The sequence below is a fragment of the Colias croceus genome, chromosome Z (assembly GCF_905220415.1).
Source record: "Colias croceus chromosome Z, ilColCroc2.1".
Taxonomy (NCBI): domain Eukaryota; kingdom Metazoa; phylum Arthropoda; class Insecta; order Lepidoptera; family Pieridae; genus Colias; species Colias croceus.
Window position 1 is genome coordinate 1,272,233 of NC_059568.1, and position 23,858 is coordinate 1,296,090.

The 23,858-nt window shown below is 32.3% G+C and overlaps 1 protein-coding gene across 5 annotated transcripts in view; it reads right to left on the reverse strand.

Moving 5' to 3' along the window:
- Nucleotides 1-1,366: 1,366 nt before the first annotated feature.
- Nucleotides 1,367-23,858, reverse strand: part of LOC123705082 (ras-specific guanine nucleotide-releasing factor RalGPS2) — a 31,404-nt gene continuing 8,912 nt past the window's right edge. For 4 of the 5 annotated variants that reach the window (XM_045653692.1, XM_045653686.1, XM_045653687.1 and 1 more), the window contains 10 exons: nt 22,425-22,698; nt 17,923-18,086; nt 14,660-14,802; nt 11,156-11,366; nt 10,671-10,874; nt 9,575-9,628; nt 7,090-7,221; nt 6,340-6,504; nt 4,869-5,009; nt 1,367-3,840 (listed from right to left, as the gene is read on the reverse strand). In XM_045653692.1, the coding sequence (XP_045509648.1) occupies nt 3,738-3,840; nt 4,869-5,009; nt 6,340-6,504; nt 7,090-7,221; nt 9,575-9,628; nt 10,671-10,874; nt 11,156-11,366; nt 14,660-14,802; nt 17,923-18,086; nt 22,425-22,698 (1,591 nt within the window). In that variant the 3' untranslated portion in view covers nt 1,367-3,737. The remainder of the gene's footprint in view (nt 3,841-4,868; nt 5,010-6,339; nt 6,505-7,089; nt 7,222-9,574; nt 9,629-10,670; nt 10,875-11,155; nt 11,367-14,659; nt 14,803-17,922; nt 18,087-22,424; nt 22,699-23,858) is intronic. The other variant, XM_045653691.1, reaches the window with a different exon arrangement.

Sequence of the window (23,858 nt, forward strand, 5' to 3'; positions counted from 1 at the left end):
ATCATTAATGAGAATTTTGATACTAAACATACCTAATTTAAAGAGAAACTAGCTTACCGCCCGCGGCTTCGCCCGCTTTCTCTAAAACGATTTGAGATTTTAACTAACTATTCTCTCAAGTTGGATCTGAGATCGAACTGCACATGGTGTGCGAATTTTATTATAATCGGTTAAGTGGTTTAGGAGTCCATTGAGGACAAACATTGTGACACGAGATTTATATATATTAAGATTATAAAACATAGAAAGACTACGTAATCTGATTGATAAACTAAATAGAACGAAGTGTAGAAATTCGTAGTCCTATCGGATTTCCTTTCATCCGACTACCTAGTTAATTAAATTCTGCAGTCGAGACACATTTGTGCACTATGTCGTGATCCTTGAAACAACATTTATTGCGAGGGATATTACACTAGACTGATTTTTCTTTGAGCTTCGCTTTTCCAACTAATCAATATGTAGGTATTTTTATGGTTAGTAAGACCTATGCGACTAACGAACGTCGCGAGCTTTCCAAAAGAAAAGGGAATACATTTTTTTCGATATCTCCTCGCTCTTCTTATATAATATGTTTGAAGAATAAATATCACAACTTTAATTGTTTATTGAAATAATATGATAAAAGCAAACCTTACAGTATGAAAATTAAATCAAATGAATATCTAAAAAGCAAGCACCATTTCCATTGGCGATATTCCATTTCACGCAGTTTTATTTAGTTTCGCAATACAATCCGCTTCGCGCCATTTGCTCGCGTAAACTTTTTAAACTATTATGTCTTAGTTTACGTTCCAATTTGACCGACTTTTTTAAGTTCTGGAATGTTCTAGAATATTTGGGCGTGAATTATTTAATAGATAATTTCGCTCGTATGCTTCGTATAGTATCTACCAAGGTATCTACAGATACTTTATCTAAAGACGGGGGTTTTTAAGATCTTGACCGTACATAATACATATTTTGCTTGCAAATATAGTAAAATATAGAGAAGCGAAATTTCGTTAAAATATAACTCAAAAAATTATTTTAAGAAACGAAATAATTAATACGGTAATTTAATACAAATCATACGCAAAATTGGATTTCATGTGTCAATGGAGATATTCATCAGAATCATGCGTATACTATATAAATAGCAATTCGATTTTGAACATTCATATTTGTGTCAATACCTTTAGGTTATAGATTAAAACTTTGGTTCAGTAATTTATAAAACATCGACACTTGTGACATTATTATAAGGCTTCCCAAAAAAGTTTGTTAATAGTGAACAAATATCTAGTATCAAATTTCTTTTTTTTATTCTTATAAATTATAAACATACCAAAAAAATAAAAGGAAAGGAAGAAAAAAAAAACAAAAATAAAATGATACAAAAATATATGATTTATTAAATAGAAAAAAACATTCGAGTTGAGTATAACGTGACAAACTAAATTTAATTTAAAATCAGTAGTGCACAAAATTAGACCGAGATAATTTTAAATTAATTTTAGTGACGTCACTAGCACTTAGGATAAACATAACAAAAAAAAACAAAAAATAACACCATACGTATTCGAGTGAACCAAGTTATCTTTTCACTAAAGTGACGGTATATAGTGTACTTTTTATGTTAAGTGACAAAGTGAATATGAAATTTATCTACGTCAATTACTTTTTTATTAATTATTAAACTAATTGAAGTATATGTAATTATCTCTGAAAGTTTATTCCGAAATAAACTATTTAATACAGTTACTTTAAAAATAATCTACATTTGTGACAATGAATTTGAACAGATTTACGAATATCACAATCGAAGTAAAGGAAGAGAAGTGATGGGAGTCAGTGGGCCATCGTGGTCACAACACCCTTGCCACAGTCCGCTAAGCTTACGCCAAGCGCTTGGAAGGTATGATTGTGTCCACTCAGTAATATTAAAAAATATCATCAAAATCAGTCAAAAGTAAGGTAACAAACAAAAAATACAGTCGAATAAAATAATAATTGAAAAATATTTTTTTTTGAATTTTGAATAGCAATATGCGATTAGGTTTGTAAAATGTTGAAAGTGCCATTACATTTACAGCACGGTACCATCAAAGTCTTTTAAGAATTACACAAAAGAATATAATTAAAAAAAAGCAGCGACAGAAAAGTAAAAAACGATATGTGAGAAGCCAAAAGAAATTAAGAAAAGACAAGAAAAATAAAACAGATATATGAGAGGAAAGAAAAATATAATACAAGACTGTAAAAAACAAGACTATGAGGTGTTTTTATAAGACACTCCCATTACCCCTTTCTCCCCTTTATTGATCATAATATTTCGTTCTGTACAAACGTAAAAAATATTTATTCACTAAGAGAATTTTGACATTTAATAGATCAGTAGTTAATTGACGCGATATACCGGACAATAAAATGTTTTAGAGCTGATTTTTCAATCATTGGTCTTCTCCGTCCAATCTTATCCGTCCATTAAAGTATTACACAATAATATACAGATGCCATCTAAAAACTGTCAAAAAGTGGGCAAGTAACACATTTTTATAGTGGTTGTCTAATACGATACTCGACGAATAAGTTTTAACTAAGGATTGAAAAATCTACCCTTAACATAATATGGAATAAATCATTTGTTTTTAAAAGATTTCAAATAACTATTTTGCTGAATCGAACCTGCGACCTCTATAACTGTTTATAAAAGGTAATCATTGGCTGCCATATCCGTATTTATAAATTAATTTGAGACAATTTACGTAAAAAATTCCGATTTCTTTTTAACCAAAAAAAGAAAATCAGTAGCTCATTATAATTAAACACAAATTTCAAACAAAAACATAAATTTAAACAAACAAAATAATATCGAAATAGAAACAAAAGAATAACTTCTACAGTGCACAGATAATATTATACGTAAGGTAAAAAAACCACTTGTACTTTTAATTTTCCGTGCGAAATAATTTTTTGGCAAGCATATTAGTTTCCGATATCATTCATAAACCGCAAACATACATAGGGGCATACGAAAAATCATGTTTTTCGTAATTAGGAATAACGCCACCTAGCGGACACATTGCACACTAATGCAATCTGAGATTCCGAACACATTTGCACTTATAACCTAGATTAAGCCTCTTGATAATTATAATCTACATGCATAAAATAATATTATAGTGTTAAATCGAAAGTATTCCCATATAAGTAATAACTTATCGCTAAATATTTATACAAATTGTTCAACGCTTGTATGATAGATTTATTGTCTAAATCCAAGCGCTTGACGTATAATATCGTATTTAAAATTATCGCTTCAATTTCATTATCCATGCAACTTTTTTTAGCGACTGCCGTATCGACAATTTCATTCATGCAACACATTGACCAAAACAATTTCTCTTCGCTGTATATCTAGAAAATTCCAGAAAGTTCTCGCCTTAAAAACTCAACACGTCACAGTTTCGAAGATACTGTGTATAAATTCGTGTTTAACGAACCCGACCTAGCACATTATACATTAAATAACATGCAAAATCAACCGATACAATAAAATTATACACAAACATTGCTTATTTCATATTAAACATTAAACACGGGACGAAACTCAGTATCCTGCCATCTACAAAAAAGTTGCGTAAATTACTTTTCCGTGTACTATATTGTAGCAATCCGTGATAACTTGAGACACACTTAAGTTGCAATTAAGTCGCACGTAAGTTGCACTTAAGTAACATAATCTAGTGCTTACGCTACTCGAAGGACATGAGATTCGCCGGCAGGGGTTGCACCATTTTGTTCGTGACGCCGTTTATTTTCATCACCCATTGTTTTGCAATCGCTTCTGACCCGGTTCTGGGGACAAAAATTAATATTAGCATAATTATAAAATCTTTTTCGTCAACAAACTGTTTTACAGTTTGGCGAAAATTTATTAAGGGTATATACTTTCGGTCTTACTAATAAAATGTTACCCATTCGCTATGCAATGGATTATCTATACCCTGTCTTGTTTTTTGATTGACTTTTCATGTGAGCAACAGCAGGACACAGTTATGGTAGAATTTATCCATTGTTTAACTTTTTATTAGTAAGGCCGTTAGTGCTAATAAAAAGTTTAAATTTATCATATGCCTTATTTGACAAAGCAAGACCCTTAGTTTAAGGCATTAAGCACTTCGTATTAAGCCTATGCGCCGACATCAAATCAATTTAGTAAATAGCACATCTAAATAATATGTTGTAATTAATAATACATATTAAATCTTTTTTATTTTTTACTTTTCCGTTCTTCAAGTCGTAGTTATTTTGAGAACAGTTTTAGGATATCAGAATAGAAGTTTTTACATGGGTATGTCGGTTTTCCGATATATGCGCCAAATTTAGCCCAAAATTCTTATTTCCCTATTATGATACAGGGTTACTTGTAAAACACCAGCAACCCCGCAGGACAAGATAGCTAACATCATAAGTAACAACATTTGTTCTACGACTATTAATTATAATAACTCAATAAATTATTTTTAAATGATTTTTTAAGCTTTTATTGTACTCTCTTAACATTTGTAAGTCTATGTTCTATTCATTATCGAAAGGACGACGCGACGCCCCCTTCCCACTCTCGTTCGCTTCTTGTTTACGTAATTTTTGGGCTGCGCGTAGAGTTTATAATATTCAAACGGAAAATTAAATTAATATTTATTTTTGTATGAAAATAAAATCTAACAAGTTATCAAAAGTCGTAGAACAAATGTTGTTACTTATGATGTTAGATATCTTGTCCTGTGAGGTTGCTGGTGTTTAACAAGTAACCCTGTATAGAACATTGTAATGATGTTTTTGTGTTTCGTTTGTTGCTGAAGTGACTAGACTACGACACTCACTTGAACTTGTACACGGTGTGCGCGTGCTGGTCGAGCAACTGGAACGCGTCGCTGGCCTCCGTCTCGAGCCAGACGGCTCGCCAGCCCGCGTGCAGCGTCAGCACCTTGCAGCGCTCCTTGCTGAAGTCGCTGCGGGTTGTGCTGTGGATGGACAATTGTGCTTTAATTAAGTAAGTGTAGTTACCATAGAAATCTAAATAACAAGACACTAGAAGTCGTAAGCGCGCGTGACATTGTCGCCGCTCAGGTGGTAACCATACCACAAGTGCGTTCGTCGCTGTTCAGTTGCTCTAGAGACGTGCGTGTGTAAACATGGTGTGTTTCAGCATTTCCCATTGCGGAAATACTTCCACAAGTTGTAATTATACTAATAAAGGAATAACATTTCATCGGCAAATATTTTTTTTTAGAAATAATGCCATTTTTCCTTAAAATTAAAGAATATTTACAAGTATTACGAGTGTCACCATAGTAATCGAAATAACAATGAATGACACAGCCGACCATTCTTATTATCACGTTTAACACAAATTTCAACCTTATTTCTATGAGTTTATGTTCAAAGTTATATCTATTGAAAATTGACAACCTCTGTTGTAGAAAAGCCGAATTTTTTCGTATTGGAACAAAAAGAAACAAAACGTCTCATATACTTAGGGGAGTTATTCCAAAATAAACCATAAATTAGTGCGTTAGGATACATATTCAATTAAACTTAATTTAATATTTAAGTTAGTTTTCACTAAAATCAAGCTGTCCAATAAAAGGCATAGTTTACTTGTGTGTACTGTTTAGCTATCCGTTTAAATGTGTTGATTTTGGCGACAGCGGTTTTCATACGAATTATGACATTATAGCACTTCTATGTGTCTTGTTATTTAGATTTCTATGGTAGTTAGTTACGTAAGTAAGTGGGATGTATCCATATACATCCCACTTAACCCATGAGCATTCCGTGAGCTCACGCTCAGCTCACGGAACGGTTTTGTTCGTTACATTTTTGACTAGCTGCTCCGCGCGATTTCACCCCCGTGGCTCCACCCCTGTTAGTCGTAGCGTGATGAAATATATAACCTATATGTACATAATATATAACCTTCCTCGATAAATGGGCCATCTAACACCGAAAGAATTTTTCAAATCGGACCAGTAGTTTCCGAGATTAACGCGTTCAAATAAACAAACAAACTCTTCAGTTTTATAATATTAGTATAGATGACATGGTGTATGTATAATATGATACGCTCAAAGATCAAAAATGCCAATTGATCAAGACATTAGCACATAGCTTTTCTCTTTTTAATAACTCAGCCCCCGGAATCACAGATACAATAGAAAATCTATTGTGTCGTGGACCGATCGGGCCGCTCGGGGCTCAATGGGTTAAATATAATTTCAATGTATTTTATCTGCATTTACCATATAAAATAGAACATACAACTATTTAATATCTATACAAAAAAACGCTCACCCCTTAAAAGATTTGGACGCGAAGAATATCATGATATTGGCCGTGAGCTGCAACCAATAGCGTTGCCAAGAAGACAGTGAAATCTTCCTTCCATCCTTCACTATTGTTTTCCGTCGCACGAAGCTCTGGTAGTCGCAGCCTATTGCTTCTGCCGTTGAGAGATCGCTGGATGGAGAAAAAATAGTTTAAGCCAAGAATTTATGATTGACATCTGATGCTATGACTCCTAATAGCTGATCCTAAATAGTGAGTGCAGTTAGAATTCAAATTGGCAAAAAAGGTTTAAAGGATTTAAGTCAGAATCTACAATTGATCAACAGCACTATTTAGGACCAGTTACAAGTCACTTTGAGCATATTTGAAAAGTCCTGTGTAGGGGACACTGTTAATTGTTGTAACTCTTTCACAAAATGGAATTTATTTATCGTTTTGTGAAATACTTGTTGGTGTCATAAATTATTTTCACTTTTTCAATCTCTAATAGAAACTGATCGTATTTGATCATCAGAGCATGAACACACAAACATTACCTTAAAATCACTACATAGTATAAAACAAAGTCGCTTTCTCTGTCCCTATGTCCCTTTGTATGCTTAAATCTTTAAAACTACGCAACGGATTTTGATGCGGTTTTTTTAATAGATAGAGTGATTCAAGAGGAAGGTTTTAGTATAAAATTTATTAGGTTTTAGACAAAGCGGGTGAAGCCGCGGGCGGTAAGCTAGTTTGGAATAATTTAAAGTTTCTTACGTAAAAGGCAGCGATTCCGACATCTTATCCACCATAGAGCTGGGAGATTCAAGCAGAGTATCATCCAATAAATTAACTGAACCGGCAGGCGTCTTGCCATCCTTGTCTTCCGAGTGGCCCTTGCCGAATATACTGCGAAATTATGTGTACTTGTAATTTTCAATCTTATACAATGGTAATACAGTATAGATTACTATAGTACCATGATAATAGAGAACTTACGTTGTGATGACCTGTTATTATGTAAATGATTTAAAATACGATAGTAAAAGATTACTTTAATATCCTATACTACCCGACTATAATACCCACCACAAGTATAGAAAATTTTCATTTCATATCGTTGTCTTGAAATAATTCATGAAACAAATTATTTAGAAAATGTAAATTTAAAATCGATCTCATATTAACAATATATTACACAATTATTATCGAACTTATTATAATATCAAGATCGGTTGACCACAAAGGCTCAAAGCTTTTGTGACCCAAATAGTTGCCGAGCCACATACACATGCTTTCTTAGTCTTCGACATTAATATTATTTATAATATGACTATCATTAATATGCTATTTAATAATATTATGATACGAAAAACCTCCTATGTACTTACTGTAATAAATTGTTCACATCTTTTAATATGTTAAAGTATAAAAATGAATGATGTCACAATAAAATCTGTTAGTATTTTAGTTCATCTCTCTTTAATGTTAAATTACACATTCATTGTAATTGTCATATAATCACGAAACTACACTAATCTACCATTATTTACAATCCAGTTTTAACTTAACCAAGTTGATATTATTAGAGTTAACTTTGTTGGAACTTCTGCTGTTAGTTAATATTATTTAAGATATGTTATAATGAGGTTAGTTATCTAAGTTGATTATATGCATTAGTAAAATATATTAGCAATAAGGAAAATATATTTGTTTTGAAGTTTTTAAACCTACATACATTCAAGGCAAGCCATGCTGATATTCACAATAAATGGTTAAATAATAATAAAATAAAAATGCATGTTATTACTCAATCTTTCATACTACTAAGTTAACTACCTAAGTACTGAAAAATCTAAAATCTAGAATAAAAAGCATACATGCAAAATAAAACGCAAGAACATAATGCAAGGAACAACACACACATTGAAATTATTTTTTTTTTATTAGTAAACATGTTGTGTAAATTATCAAATATTTGATATTAAATTAAAAATACCTCAATGACCTTTTTTATACATAACATAAGAAATTACACTCAACAATTATTGCAATAAAATTAGAAATTATAGTGATCAGCTTGAACTCTCTCAATGACGCTGTATTTTTAGCAGTTTGAAGTATAGTAAAGAATATTTTGTATTATTGTAAAAAAGCAATGAAAATTGTGAATATGAAAAAGCAATTGAATGATGGTAATAATGATAACAAGCATGCATAAATAACATATACGATATATTAATATCACAAGACATAACCATATTTTCATATAAGCATTTATTTAATAATTATATTTATTTTAAAAATATTATACTTAAAAACCGAAATTGTTAACCAACGCAAGTCATTATTAATTTCTTTTACTTCATAAAAAATAAAATACAATAAAAACTAAGAAAAGCACCACTCGTCTAGAATTCAATATATTAAACTTTTACAAAATCTTAATAACCTAACAAAACTTCTTAGAATACCTCTAAATACGTTAAGCGAACTCATAATCTAAAATACCTAGCAATCATTATTATAATACAAAATGCGATTTAAAAGCATACCTTTTACAACATGTTACTTTGTGTATAATGTATTTATAAGCCGTGCTAACCCATATCTAATAATAATTATGTCATATCTGATAATTATTTAACTGAGCCATCGTATGATTTTCCCCAATAGGCGAATAGCATGCTCTCTTGGTAATTAAAAAAGCGATGAATTTGGCGCCAAAAACACAATAAAACAAGTGAATGTTAATATCCACAAGCAAGAAGCGTATCATGATGTGTTTTGTTAATTGCAAAAAATAACAATTAGTAACAGCGATGATGGTATATAATCAATAATCATGCATGTTATGTAACATTAAAACGTTTCTCAAAATCAAAATATCTTCATAGAATCGTTATCAAATTATTATTTTTAAGAATTTAAAAAAGTTTTATTTTCAAAAGCTTGACTTTTTCCATCCCCACCGCTTAAACTTGTTCAGACGAAAAAGTTAACAATATACCGCGAACATATTTTGACGTACTTACACAATACAAAGAAAACATTTAACTCTTTAAACGAAGATTGAAATCATAGAACATTCTAGAAATCTAATTTGACTAACACTGAACTTCCGAAGAAAACTTTTTTACATCGTAAATCATTGCAGAAATCTCGCAATTACAATTTTTGGCGCCAATATCGCATTCCCAATACCAAGTCACGTTATCGTAAACTAACACCAATACACAGGCTTATAGCATATTCGACTCACCCAACACCAAAATTGACCTTGTGAAAATTTCTTGGCAAGCTCGCACTTCGAATCCTAGTAGGTGGTTGTTGAAACAATTGTACGGTTAATTCCAATGGAAAATGACTCATTTCATTTTCTGGCTAATTTAGATTTTGTTACGTTTTTCAAAATAGGATTTAAGTATGAGTGTAACAGGTATTTTTAGCGAAGGTTGAGACAAGACTGCCTCTAAGTTGTAAGGCTTGTGTTCCTGTGATTTTTAACAAAAAGTGTTTCAAACAAATATTTATCAACTTTTTAACTATAAACAAAATAACCAATCAATAATATTAAAGCCATATTCAATCAGATAATAAACCATACAACGTCACTATGATTATGTCTCGGTTCTAAGTGGATTTAACTAACAACAAATAACAATAAGAAGGGCTGAAAGGATCAAAGACTTATGTTACATTTGACCAAATATATCGAAAAAAGGTCTAGAAGTCCTACCTAGAACATTTTTTAATTTAAAACTGTAAAATGAATTAATAGCGCAAAATAATGCAGTAATATTATTTCTGGAAAACCAATAAATCTTCGATTTTCTATTAAAATCATTCCACTTTTTACGAAAATGTAACAGTTTCGATATATTTGGCCAAGGAAGAGTTTGACAACACACCACACAATAGATAAAATTAGTCACTAATGAGACATGAAGATTTAATTGAAAGGAGCATAATGTTCGATGTATGCACACAGCCATTTTTTGGACTTTTTTCTTACCCTTCGAACAAACACACAAAATTGACGGGACTGTTTTGGAAAGAGAAATTAAAAATATTAAGCATATTATATTCAAATGATACTATCAATTTCAATAGTAAATTAAGTTTTATTTGTTTGCAATTAATTTAGTTAAATTTTTAGGTCCCAAATATTCTTGAGTAATCTATAAGTACCTACAAAGATAATCTCATTGCAAAATCTGTTTTAAGTCCTAATTCAGCACGAAAACCTTACATTTACTAATTGCCATATAATAAAGAAATTATCACACCAAAAAAATTATAAAAAAAAAACGTGAATTCCAAAAAAGAACTACAAAAAATATCAAAAAATCACTCACTTGGATCCTAGCGATCTGCATTTCCGGTGGGTCGGCACAAACTTGTTCTGCGTGAAGGTCCCTTGGCCCCGCAGGGACCCGGAGCCCTGCCGGTGCGACGGGGACAGCGTTAACGGGCTGGACCCTGGGGCCTCCTTGATGATGGAATCTTTGGACCCTGAACGGCTGCCTACAGGGGACGGCGGCTCCAGCTTTAGGGATAACCTGAAAATTTTGTAGCATTTTTTATATATATTACCCGCACTTGGCCATTGTGGTGGGTTGTATCATAGGAGCCCGTGTCCTAGCAATGCGAACATAATATATGGGCTGAAGCTGTGAGCAAAAGGTTTTTGACGATTCCAGGCTTTATTGAACTTCCGTCGTATTTAGGACGTTGGTTTAAAAATAGTATACTATACCAGAACGTAAGTTAATTGTAAATTGGTAATGTAGAGGAATTCTGTTGATCTATTGCATGCTTATTGCATTCAAAACAAACTCACTTATATTGATCGTCTTCCAGAAACTTCTGGAGCTCTTCAATATACCGGACGCTGTTCAGGAAGTTGGCCACATGTGCAACGGGTGGTATCTCGTACTCGGAGGTCTGGTACCGTTCTAGGGCCTTCAGCACGACCGCCATCTTGGTGGCCCGGTGGGGAGAACCCGCGGGATGCGCCATGTCTATATACACTAGGTCCGTGAGGAAGATGCCTGGAACAATTGTGTTGTTTTATTAGTTAGATCGCGTGTTGAAAGGTTTGAAATTCAGTGAACTGATTGATGTTTTTTATTTTTATATTTAATTTTCTTTAGTGGTAGTAGATGAGCAGTGGATATTTTTAAAACTACAAATACAATTTTTAATATAACCACCATGTTTTTAAAAATTATTAACAAAAAAAATCATATCCTTTTTGTCTAAGATTTCAAGACAGATGGAATACAAATTTCATAGATGGTAAAATATATAAACAATTTAAACTTCGAGCTATGTATTTTTACATCAATTAAAGGGAACAGATCGCTATTATATTTCAATCCTTGGTTAAAATTTATCCGTCCAATAAAGTATTACACGAACATTTTAAAATGTCACATATACCGATACGGACAATTAGAATACATTTTTGAAATGGTAGTTTAATACGTTATTCGATGAATAAGTTTTAGTCAAGGATTGAAAAATCAGCCCTAAGTATCATCTATAACTAGTTTACAATTCTATAAACACCGCGTACAAAAACTTAAACTTGGGCTATCTATACAATTTAAAAATGGGAAACATTTCTATTTTTGTATGTATGTTTGTAATGCTTTGATAAAAATTATTTCACCAGCAAAAAGCTACATTTTTCCTGAGTCAGATAAATTGTATTTTAATTCCTTTTTATCCCATACCAGCCCGGGCGAAGCCGGGATGAGCGACTAGTACATACGTCATAGTATAAGAATTAATTTAAACCACAAGACTTTTCTGACTTACAGTTATTTTAAGAACAGAATATATCAGGATAAGAAAACTTTTTTTATTCACAAAGAAAACACAATAAAGATAAATAAATCTATTTCTATGAAGAACTAGCTTAGTCATACGCGTCAATTTTCGTACGCAGATGCACAATGCATATAATAAGGTTGAGATAACACTGCAGATAACCTCTCTTATCTTATTATTTTATTTTAAACCCGCATGTATGAGGATGTCTGTTGCTTGTTTTACGGAAATAACTGAACTATTTTAACTAAATACCTATAATATGTAAATTGTTTATTGACTGTGTACAATTTACGCGGTAAAAAGTCTTTGTCACTCTCTATTTCAACACAAAACAATTATATCATAAAATTGGCTAATAAGGATTGAGTTAGTCAATAAGTGTATAATATTGTTTGAAAAAAGTAAAATACTGCACACCTCCTGGCTTATAGGAATATTTGACATCAAATTTTCAGGTGCAAGTATTGGATCCGTCATAATTTTTTTGTTAAAATCCAATCTGTGGGTATCAAGTGAGCCTATTTCAAAGTTAAACTTCTTAAATCCTCATTTTTAACCGACTTCAAAAAAAGGAGGAGGTTATCAATTCGGCCGGTATATTTTTTTTTTTTTTTTTTTTTTTTTATGTATGTACACCGATTACTCCGAGGTTTCTGAACCGATTTACGTGATTCTTTTTTTGTTCGATGCGGGATGGTGTCGAATTGGTCCCATAAAAATTTTATTCGGCTAGGCCTAGTAGTTTTTATTTTATGAGCATTTTTGCCTGTACTCGATGACTTAATTTCAATGTAGCAAGTAACTTTGATTCACTTCCCGGTAACCGATTGAGCTGAAATTTTGTATACGAATGTAAATTGGATAGCGATGAAACATTATCATGACATGGAGCTGATCTGATGATGGAATCGGAAGGTGGCCATAGGAACTCAGTAATATATTGACTCAACTTTATCGAGTTTGGGCTCGTTTGATTCGTGTTGAAAAATACACTAAAAAGTATTAAATAAAAATAACTGCGTTAAAAACAACCGACTTCAAAAACGGAAAAGTAAGAAATAAAAAAGATTTGATATTATTAATTACTACATATTATTTTAATGTGCTATTTATTAAATAGGTTTGAAGTCGGTGCCAAACACTAAGCACTTAGTATTAAGCCCATGCACCGACATCAAACCTTTTTAGTAAATAGCACATAAAAATAATATGTAGTAATTAATAATATCAAATCTTTTTTATTTCTTACTTTTCCGTTTTTGAAGTCGGTTGTTTTTAACGCAGTTATTTTTATCCTATAAGTAGTTTCAATCTAACAGGCCACAAATATATTATCTTCACCAATAAACAATTTATAAAAAATCAAACAGAACCATTTGACCGATAAATACGGCAGAAAAAAAATCAAATACGCAAAAGATATGCGGCCACATCGATAACGAACAAACACACATAACTCTCTTATCTGTTACGGGAACTATAAACATATTTGAATAAATAGATATCCTGTTGCGTCGACAAACTATGTTAGTTTTTTTCTTATATACATATAATTCTAAACTAAGCTGCAGTTTAGAAATGCATTTTAAAATGTATTAATATGGCTGCAATTACATCCTTAGGTACTTGACTTACTAATATTATAAATGTTGGAATTTGTTTGTTTGTCTCTCTTTCACGTCGCAACGGATAAATTTAATAGTTCGAGGATAGTTAGGAGGCTAGAGAGTGATTTAGTCTACTTTTTACTGCGGTGAAAAATCTCTTGGCTTTGGGAATTTCTGATAACACCGGGAGCGAAGCCGCGGCTAACAGCTAGTACAGAATACATCATAAATATAAAACTGGGTATAATAAATTTTCCTTATTTAAATATACATTTTATCTTAGGGAAATCCCCGTGAATGTCATGAGACTATTATTTGATAAGAGTCTGTTCCACTATCCTACTGAATGCCGATATTTATTGTAGTTATATTGACCCTGTCTAATGCAATAAAAAGTATGGATTACATCATTACATATACATAATTGTAATGTCTTTAGATTTGAAATAAACCCAAATAAGTATAAGTACAAGAAATTTTTCTTGCTAATAATAGTAAAATGTAGAACGCAAAATTCTAATAATAAAAGATCAAAAACGACTGCACCGAATTCCAATTTTGTTTTCACCAATGGGTAGCGTGGTTCTAGAGGAATTTATAAGTACATAATTTGCTAAGACTGAGACAACGTGGGGCGAATCCGCGAACATATAGCTAGTTTTATATGAGCAATACAAGTTACTCTTAACACAATAATTACAAACGAGAAAGTTTGTAAGTTTGTATGGATGGATGGATGGATGTATGAATGTTTGTTACTCTTTCACGAAAAAACTACTGGACGAATTTTGATGAAACTTAACAGGAATATGATCCAAACATCAGAATAACACATGACCTATATGATTTTGCACGCGGGTTCATCCGCGGGTGAAACCGCGCGGCACAGCTAGTATTACCTAAATATGGTATGCAGGGTAAGGGTATACTCCTCATGTACTCTCTGAGCGCGGTCCAGTTGTCCTTTTCGCCGAACAACTCCGCCATCTTGTCGAACGATTGCTTGTCCTTTTTCGATAGACACGCCCATGTTTTCGACAATCTGTTTAATAAAGCAAAATATTAGACATCTGCATAAAATAAATAAAATAACGATATTAAACTCCATAATTTGTTATCACCATTTTACAAGTTAAGAGAAAGGGGTAGGTTCTTTTGACTTTTTTTTTTAAAGATTGTTACCATCTTTCGAATGAATGAACCTATTTCGATGATGATGATGATGTCTGTCTTTCCGGAGAACTACAATATGGGTTCCTTCAAGAGGCGAATAAATAGGCATTTTCTAGGTAGACATGATTTACCACCATAGACCGCGTCACCGCTTCCCATCAGGTGGGACTGTGGTCAAATGTCTACCTATCTGAATTAAAAAAAAAAAGATTCTTTAATCTTATATTATGTATTTGAAAGCTGACACAAACCTTCTGGTTGGTCCCATTTGAACTTTGTCTAGCTCTGACAATTTGAAAGCGGTTGATTTTTTATTATATTATGATTTATATGTATACAGGGTGGAAGGTTAAGATGGGGCAGGTACAGAGCAGGTACCTTAACCGTTGTAGCTACATGAAAACGTTCTTAGGAGACTATCCTTAAATTCTTGAGAAATTTTAATCTGCATTCACAGATTTTTGAAAAAATGTACGGTCAGCAAGGAAATCGGCAGTTTTCAAAAAAAATTTTTTTTGATGCCAATCGATCCAGTTTCTCATGGGGATCAAAACACTCTAAAAGACCAACTGAGGTATGAGTACTAGAAAAGTCAGAAATCGCGAAAAACTATAAAAAGGAACTGTATATCAAATTAAATAAATAAAAATTAAATAAAAAATATATCAAATTAAATAAATCAAGAAATATATTATAAAGACGGTCCGCCCCGGCTTCGCCCGTAGTACATATTTCGCAATAAAAAATAGCCTATGTTCTTTCTCAGGGTCTAAAGATTGTCTGTGCCAAATTTCATCCAAATCGGTTTAGAGGTTTAAGCGGGAAAGCGTAACAGACAGACAGACACACTTACTTTCGCATTTATAACATTACTAGCTTACCACCCGCGGCATCGCCCGCGCAGTCAAAGAAAACCCGCATAGTTCCCGTTCCCGTGGGATTTCCGGAATAAAACCTAACATATGTCCTTTCTCGGGCATCAAAATATCTCTATACCAAATTTCATGAAAATTGGTTCAGTAGTTAAGGCGTGATTGAGTAACAGACAGACAGACAGAGTTACTTTCGCATTCATAATATTAATATATTTCAAACACAAAAAAAGTCTTGAAATCTGCAATAAAAAGCCACCGTGTCTTTGTGCAAAGAATAAACATCGGGACGTATGTTAATCATATCCTGTTTTACAATTCCTTTTGCTTACGGACGCAATGTTCGATGTTTGTCTCGTATATACAGGGTGTAATCGTTAAGTGTGCACAGGCGATTATTCCGTAACTATTATAGATATCAAAAAACTTTAAACAGATATCGAAAGTATTTAACCTAATGAGTAAAATGGTCATAATAAATTTTTAAAAATAAAACGAGAAATATCTAAAAAATTAACTTGAAACCCTCCCATACATTTAGTATGAGATACGAATATCCAATGTACATGGGTTGATCCAAAAGTAATGATAATCAATATTAAACAAGGTCATTACAGTTATAATAATTATGTAGTTCTCTAGATAGTCTTTTAACTAGAAAATATACTTCAATATTTTTTTTCCTAAACTTAAAAAAAAAAAAACTTTGACTTCATCCACAAAACCCCCTCCACGCGGCCATCACTTCGCTGTCGTCTTAAAATAATTTATTGCTAAGAAAGTGTTTCCTGTGCCGAGGAAAGAGATAAAAGTAAATAAGAGCTAGATCTAAAAAATAGGGTAGGTGTTCAAGCATTTGGAATGCCGATTTTTGAATGGCAGCCATCGCAACTGACGCTTTGTGATCTGGTGCGTTGTCTTGGTGAAACAGCGTTCAGGTCCGCAGTTTGCCATGTCTCTTTTCCTTACTAACCTACCGCAATATTTTAATTTGGTCTGTTTAGTAAGAGCCCAATAAAGTGGCTACCTTTTTAAAATATTCCACCATAATTATTCCTTCAGCATCCCAAAAAACTACCGCTTTAATCTAACCTACTGATTTTTACTTTGAATTTCTTCATCGTCACTTTGGAAGCTCGCATCCAGGACATTGATTGTTTTTTGGTTTCAGCATAAATATGGTAAACTCGGGTAACGTCCATGATCACAAAACGTGACAAAAAATTATCCTGATATCATTAAAAATTTAGAAATTTACCCTCTACATGTCGAATCGTTGTTTCTTCTTTTCGTCCGGAAACATTCTGGCAGGCACGGTTCACATTCAAATTAATGTAAATAATTGGAAACGTGGCCTGTTTGATATGATTTTTTTGTGATTACTTAGTGAATACATGAGCAAGCAAAAAACATTTATTTTATATTTTTATGTGCACAGGAAATACCCAATTATCATTACTTTTGGATCAACCTAGTACATTTAATATGAAAGATTTTAGCTTTTTCTTTCTTTTTTTGGTTTTCTGCTTTAATTACTTCGCAAATTTGAAGGGAAGTTCATTTAGAAACTGTAAATAGAGCTCCTCATTGTATTGCACAATGAGGACATCACTTCGATTATCTGCTATGAATACAAAATGTATGGGAAATAAAATGTATGGGAGCGTTTAATGTAACATTTTTGGATATTTCTCGTTTTATTTTTAAAAATTTATTATGGCCATTTTACTCATTAGGTTAAGTACTTTCGATATCAGTTTAAAGTTTTTTGGTATCTGCAATAGTTACGGAATAATCGCTTGTGCACACTTAACGATTACACCCTGTATATCAATAACAATTTTCACAGGAATTATATACACCGTAAGATAAACGAATTCACATATGAATAAAAGTACCTATATCATTGTTCTTTAACAAAAACTAAACTGCCTTCGAATGGTCAGAAATGGACAATATTTAAATGGGACCAACCGGTAAGCACTAGCTAGAAATAAAAAAAGATTCACCAAAATCGGTTCACGCACTCGAAAGTCTTAAGGTTAAAAAGAGTTACTTAAAAAGATTCATAGAACTACACAGCAAGTAAAAATACACAAATATACAAGTATGTTCACCTGTAGATGCTTGCACTATGGAGCGCTGATATAACCGCGAAAAGTGAGTGCAAGTTGTTCAGATCGTGCAGCTTCTTCGCGACTTTGATAAAATGAGCCAATGTCTCCGCCCTCGCCTTCGGTGACTGCCCGTTCAGTATCTCTTGCACCGTCCAGAAGCTTACCTGAAAATCATTTATAATTGGCTAATACTTTCAAAAATTTATAATATCTTAATATCTTACTTAGAAATCATCATCATTAAAATAGATTAATATTCTCATAGGTAGATAATTGTAATAAAAAAAGAAACTGTCTTAATGTAATCTCCAAAAAAGAAATTTTTCTGTATAAATCATTAAAAAAGACAATTTATAATATATACTATGTATAAGGCATTAAGAAAGACAAATTGCAATGTTATTTTGTAAGATTTTTATTGTATGTGTACAAAAAAGTTTTTAAAGTTTACTACATAGTATAAAACTGACCCTTTTTCCCTACATAGGGACAGATAAAGCGACTTTGTATGGTTATTTCTTTAAAACGCAAAGGATTATAAACGTAAAAGTTTGTGAGAATTTATTTATGTATGTTTGTTTGTCATTCACGATCTAAAGGTATTTTGACAATACTCGGCAGTGTTGTAGCTTATATACCAGAACACATGAGTTATAGAAATATTTGTTTTTGGCCTCAAGTATTATAATAACTAAATTGAATCAAAATATAACAATGGCCTTCGTTTAATCGAAAGTTCGTTATAAATGCGAAAGTATGTGAGGATGTGTGTGTGTGTGTGTGTTTGTTACTCTTTCACGCAAATACTACTGAACCGATTACAATGAAATTTAGCACACATATAGAGGGTAACTTGGATTAACAGATAGGAGATTTTATGCCGGAAATCCCATAGAAACGGGAACTATACGTGTTTTTCTTAATAGAAAACGCGGGCGAAGCCGCGGGCGGAAACTAGCTTAGAAATTCCCATTATTGATTTTTCATACGTTACATACGTGTTTGACATTGATGAATATTTGACTAGAACCAAAGTCAATAATATTTTGTATTGTTAAATTAAAAATCTAGAAGGCATTTTATGATACAGTAAATAGAGGAATTAAAGTTCAATTTAAGGTTACAAAAATTACTCTCTATGAAATTATAACTACGATCAAGTATTTTAAATACATCCCTATTATTACAAGCGCAAAAGAATAAGCATTGGTTGAATATTTTAGTCTCGCTAGATTATAAGTTAATGACCGTCACATTTCGCATCAACTTCAAATGTAAACATCTCTTATTACAGTGTAGGTAAATGTTATTGTTATTAGATATTAGTCTTTATATGGGTATGCCGAATAGACATTCCAAGTAATAAGTCAACAAGATCAGGTTGTTTTGAGATCTCTTACATTACCTACTCATGTAAAATATTCTAATCTATTAAAGATACAATTCTAAATTAAACAATGCAACTTTTGCTAAAAGTATTTTTACACTAAAAAGCTAAAAGATTTATTATTAAATAAGCCTAAGATTAAGACAGTAACTAATAGTAGATCATGAGATATTTAAAAAAAAAAACATTTAAAACTTTCGCGAATTATTAGACGTAAATCTCAATAATTGACCGACGCGTATCGAATGCTGATCCCGTTAAATTTCTAGTCTTGACACAGATAAATTATGCAAAACTACGCATCAAAAACATTGTTTTTTTTCTTCTTATAATATAACAAGGTACAAGTGATAACTGCGTTAAAAACAACCGACTTCAAACTTGCACTTGCAACATTTACAAATATGTACATACAAAAATGCTCATAAAATAAAAACTAATGGGCCTATCCGAATAAAATTTTTATTCGACACCATCCCGCATCGAAAAAAAAAGAATCACGTAAATCGGTTCAGAAACCTCGGAGTAATCGGTGTACATACATAAAAAAAACATACCGGCCGAATTGATAACCTCCTCCTTTTTTTTTGAAGTCGGTTAAAAATAAAATGCAATTTCCGGTATATTGTCAGTGCCAACTTATTGCCTTTTTTGGTAACGGGGAGGAAATGTGGGTGGGCAGGACAGTCACAGGACCAGGAAAATGTTATGACATGTTATGACACATATCACGCACACACACACACACACGCCTAAACTACTGAACCAATTTTCAAGAAATTTGGTATGGAGATATGTATTTTCATACCCGAGAAAGGACATAGGCTACTTTTTATCCCGGGAAAATGACGCAATCCTGGAAATCCAAAGGGAACGGGAACTATGCGGGTTTTCTTTGACAACGCGGGCGAAGCCGCGGGCGGAAACTTAGTTTAATATATTGATAAAAGCATTGCTATAAGTTAACTATCTCATAACCTAAAAATACGAAGACCCGCTTGTAACCCCACTTTGTACACAAAATACTCAACTAATTAGCAATAATTTAGCAAGTAAATAAACGATCGTATATAGACCAAAATCAAATAAAACAAGGAAGCAACCGATTACCTTGAAACAAACAAAGAATCAGTCATAACCCACGATTCACAAGTGGGTGGTTACTGATAACATTATTATATTATTTACGATTACATTTGCTCGTGTGAAAAACTACAGGATAGGGATGGAATATTCTTTACGTCCTGGTCTACATTTTAATCTTCTGGAATTTAATATGCTATAATTTATTTAAAGTAATGAGATATTGATGTATGATCATTATGAACTAACTCAAATATTTTCATGATTAATTAGAAAATTATTTAGACAAAAAATAGCGACTGATAATATAATTAATCTATAATACTATTTGTTATTAATTACTATCATGTTAAAGTAAGTTATTAGAGAAATTACGAGTAATAATACTAAGTTTGATAGTAGTTGTTAGAAGATGAAGTTCACTCAATATTTATATGTAGGTAACTAGCGATCCGCCCCGGCTTCGCCCGTGGTACATATTTACGTTTTCTCTACATAAGAACCATCCCCGTATTTCAACGAATGTAATAAAAAAAGAATTATCGAAATCAGTTCAGCCGTTCACACGTGACGCCGTGACAACGGGAAACGGGTTTCATTTTTCTACACTAATATTATAAAGAGGAAAACTTTGTTTGTTTGTTTGTTTGTTTGATTGTAATGAATAGGCTCATAAACTACTGGACCGATTTTAAAAATTCTTTCACCATTCGTAAGCTACATTATCCACGAGTAACATAGGCTAGGTTTTATCCAGAAAACCCACGGGAACGGGAACTACGCGGGTTTTTCTTTGAAAACGCGGGCGAAGCCGCAGGCGGAAAGCTAGTATATTATATAGATAGATGTGACAGGAATTATTCACTATTTACGACAACACCGAACATACTTATTCCTTGTTTTAAGTAGGTACAGTACAAATAGCAAAACAGCAACTAGATACTGATTTCTTCAAATTAAATTTAATATTATGATTTAAACCAATGACCTATTATACTAGTAGACGCGGCATACGCCAACATCATTGCACTAAAAAACAGCGTAATTAATACATACCTACTTACTAACGCATTATCACCAATACAGTTGTTCTCTCTTTCACTCTCACGCACGAGACATAATACATGTCTCACTCATGTACTTCGTAATAACAACTGCCGATTAAAATACAAAAAGAACGTCCAGCCACGACGCTGAATGGTGCGTGACTAAGTGAAACTCGGGCACTTACCTGAGTTTTTTCTTGCCAAAATAGAGAGCGGGTAACGTATCTAGCTCTTTTATATATCATAGATTTAAACTATCTAAATAAAAAAGGGGTATTCTTAATTGACCTACATATTTAAAAACTGTAATACATTTCATTTGGCATGCCTTCAAAATCATTATTAATTTGTAATGAATACACACCATCTAAATGATAAGGCATATCGTTTTAAAATGTTATGAATACATTCCTTATTCATCATACAATTGCTTATGAAATTATTTATCGGAATATAATAGTGTCAAGAATGTATTGTTTATGATACCCATTAACAAATTAGGTTTTCTTTGATTTAGTATAACATGGTTGAAAATTAACAAATCGTATTTATAAGCGCACAGTTATCAATAACAAATACCTACACGCTACAAGAAATAAATTCAATTCATTTTCATTGTAAGCATCTATGTTGAATATTTATATAATTAAAGGGCTATTTTCATCTATCAATAATTCCGTCATAGATTGAGAAGTCACCCTAATTGGTTTGTTTTATTGAGCAGAGCCTGAGTACAAGAACTATCGAAAATAGTGCATCATAAGTGTTATGTGGTATTACCACAAAACAGTTTAAACACAAGTCTAACTTTAAACCAGGGATCTGTCACTTTAATAGTTGTCGATGTGAAATACGACAAAACCAGATTAAAGAGAACCCGCACGTAAAGAAAAACTCGGTCTAAAGCTCTTTTGTGGTAAGACAGATGTTATTTTATTGTTTGTAATTGCAAATTTATGTGTATATAGATTATAAAGACCACTCACCCTATTAAACCTCTTCGTGAACGCCACAACATTGGGTGCCACGGTAGCTTTGTTCACTTTAGTCCACCCACAGTTAACCAACTCCTCTGGCCGTATCGCTTTGAAGCAAGATAGATCCAACAACGACAGCTGATTGGCTATATCCTCTGGTGATATTCGTAACGCAGAACACACCAGGTTATCCCATGTTTGTATAATGCCAGTCGTTGGCAGGCTGTTGGTCTTGTACTGGTATACAGGGTCATTCTGTCTGTTTGTTGTGGCATCTCCGAGACTGAAATGATTTAATAAGCTTAGAATATGTAATGATAACAATTGTATGATTGTCAACTTAGTTCTGAATCAGGTATAGATTAATGAATATAAATTATTGGATTCATTTTTCTACTCAGGCTTATTTGGTTGTTTCAGTAATCATTTAAGAATTATGAAACAATATAATATGTAGTCACAATCAAGAGTGCATTACTAGTTTGTTATGAAAAAGTATTATTAGGCATGACGACAGTATCCATAAATGATCGTTTTAGTGTTTTTAAGGGAAAATGTATAATAAATAAATTAAATATAGTGACTTAAAAATCTTAAAAACATTAAGATTAATGAGATTATCAATAAAATAAAACATTGAAATTCTGCAGTTCGCCATTTTGACTAAAACACGCGTGACGTCACGCTTAAGTAAACAACTCACGTCAGATGTATTTTGTTGTTATGAATATGTTGAGAATACGCATTTTTATTTATTTTCTATTGTTTCACGTATGCTTTATCGTCTCAGAACAGAAATATAATTGCGAATTCACGCCAACTTTATACAATAATTTCTTATTATTTTCTCGCTTGAAATAATCACTAACACATTTTTGAGCATTATTTTTATGTGGATTCACACTGCAATACTTACACACCACTTATAAACTTTGAAATTCGTTTCTATAACACATATTAAATAAATATTTTTTTAATTTTCTTCGCAATGCGTACAAATAATTACGTATTTACTAAAGAGTGACGTCACGCCTATGCCATGACACCTGCGAGCTGTTTTTGAACAGTTAATAAATATTTTTTGAAAAATGGCTTTTATCTTCGTTAAATTTTAGTATATTACCGAAATATAGGGTTTTTCTTGTATAGTTAACGTATACACACATTATGGAAGAGGATTTCAAAATCTTTCGTCATGCCTACTTACTATTGTATTTACATGGATGGATATAATATATTAAGGACTAAAAATGTAGTACATATTTGGTTTAGAAACAATCTACATAATATGAGCATGACTTCATGATACATAAATACTAACTCAACAAATCAACTGCTTCCTTTGACTGCTAAATGTGGGTGTTTAGAGATTTGAGATAACGAGAAATCTTGTCAAGATGTGTAACCCAATATATTCAAGAAAACATGTTTATTCTTACAAAA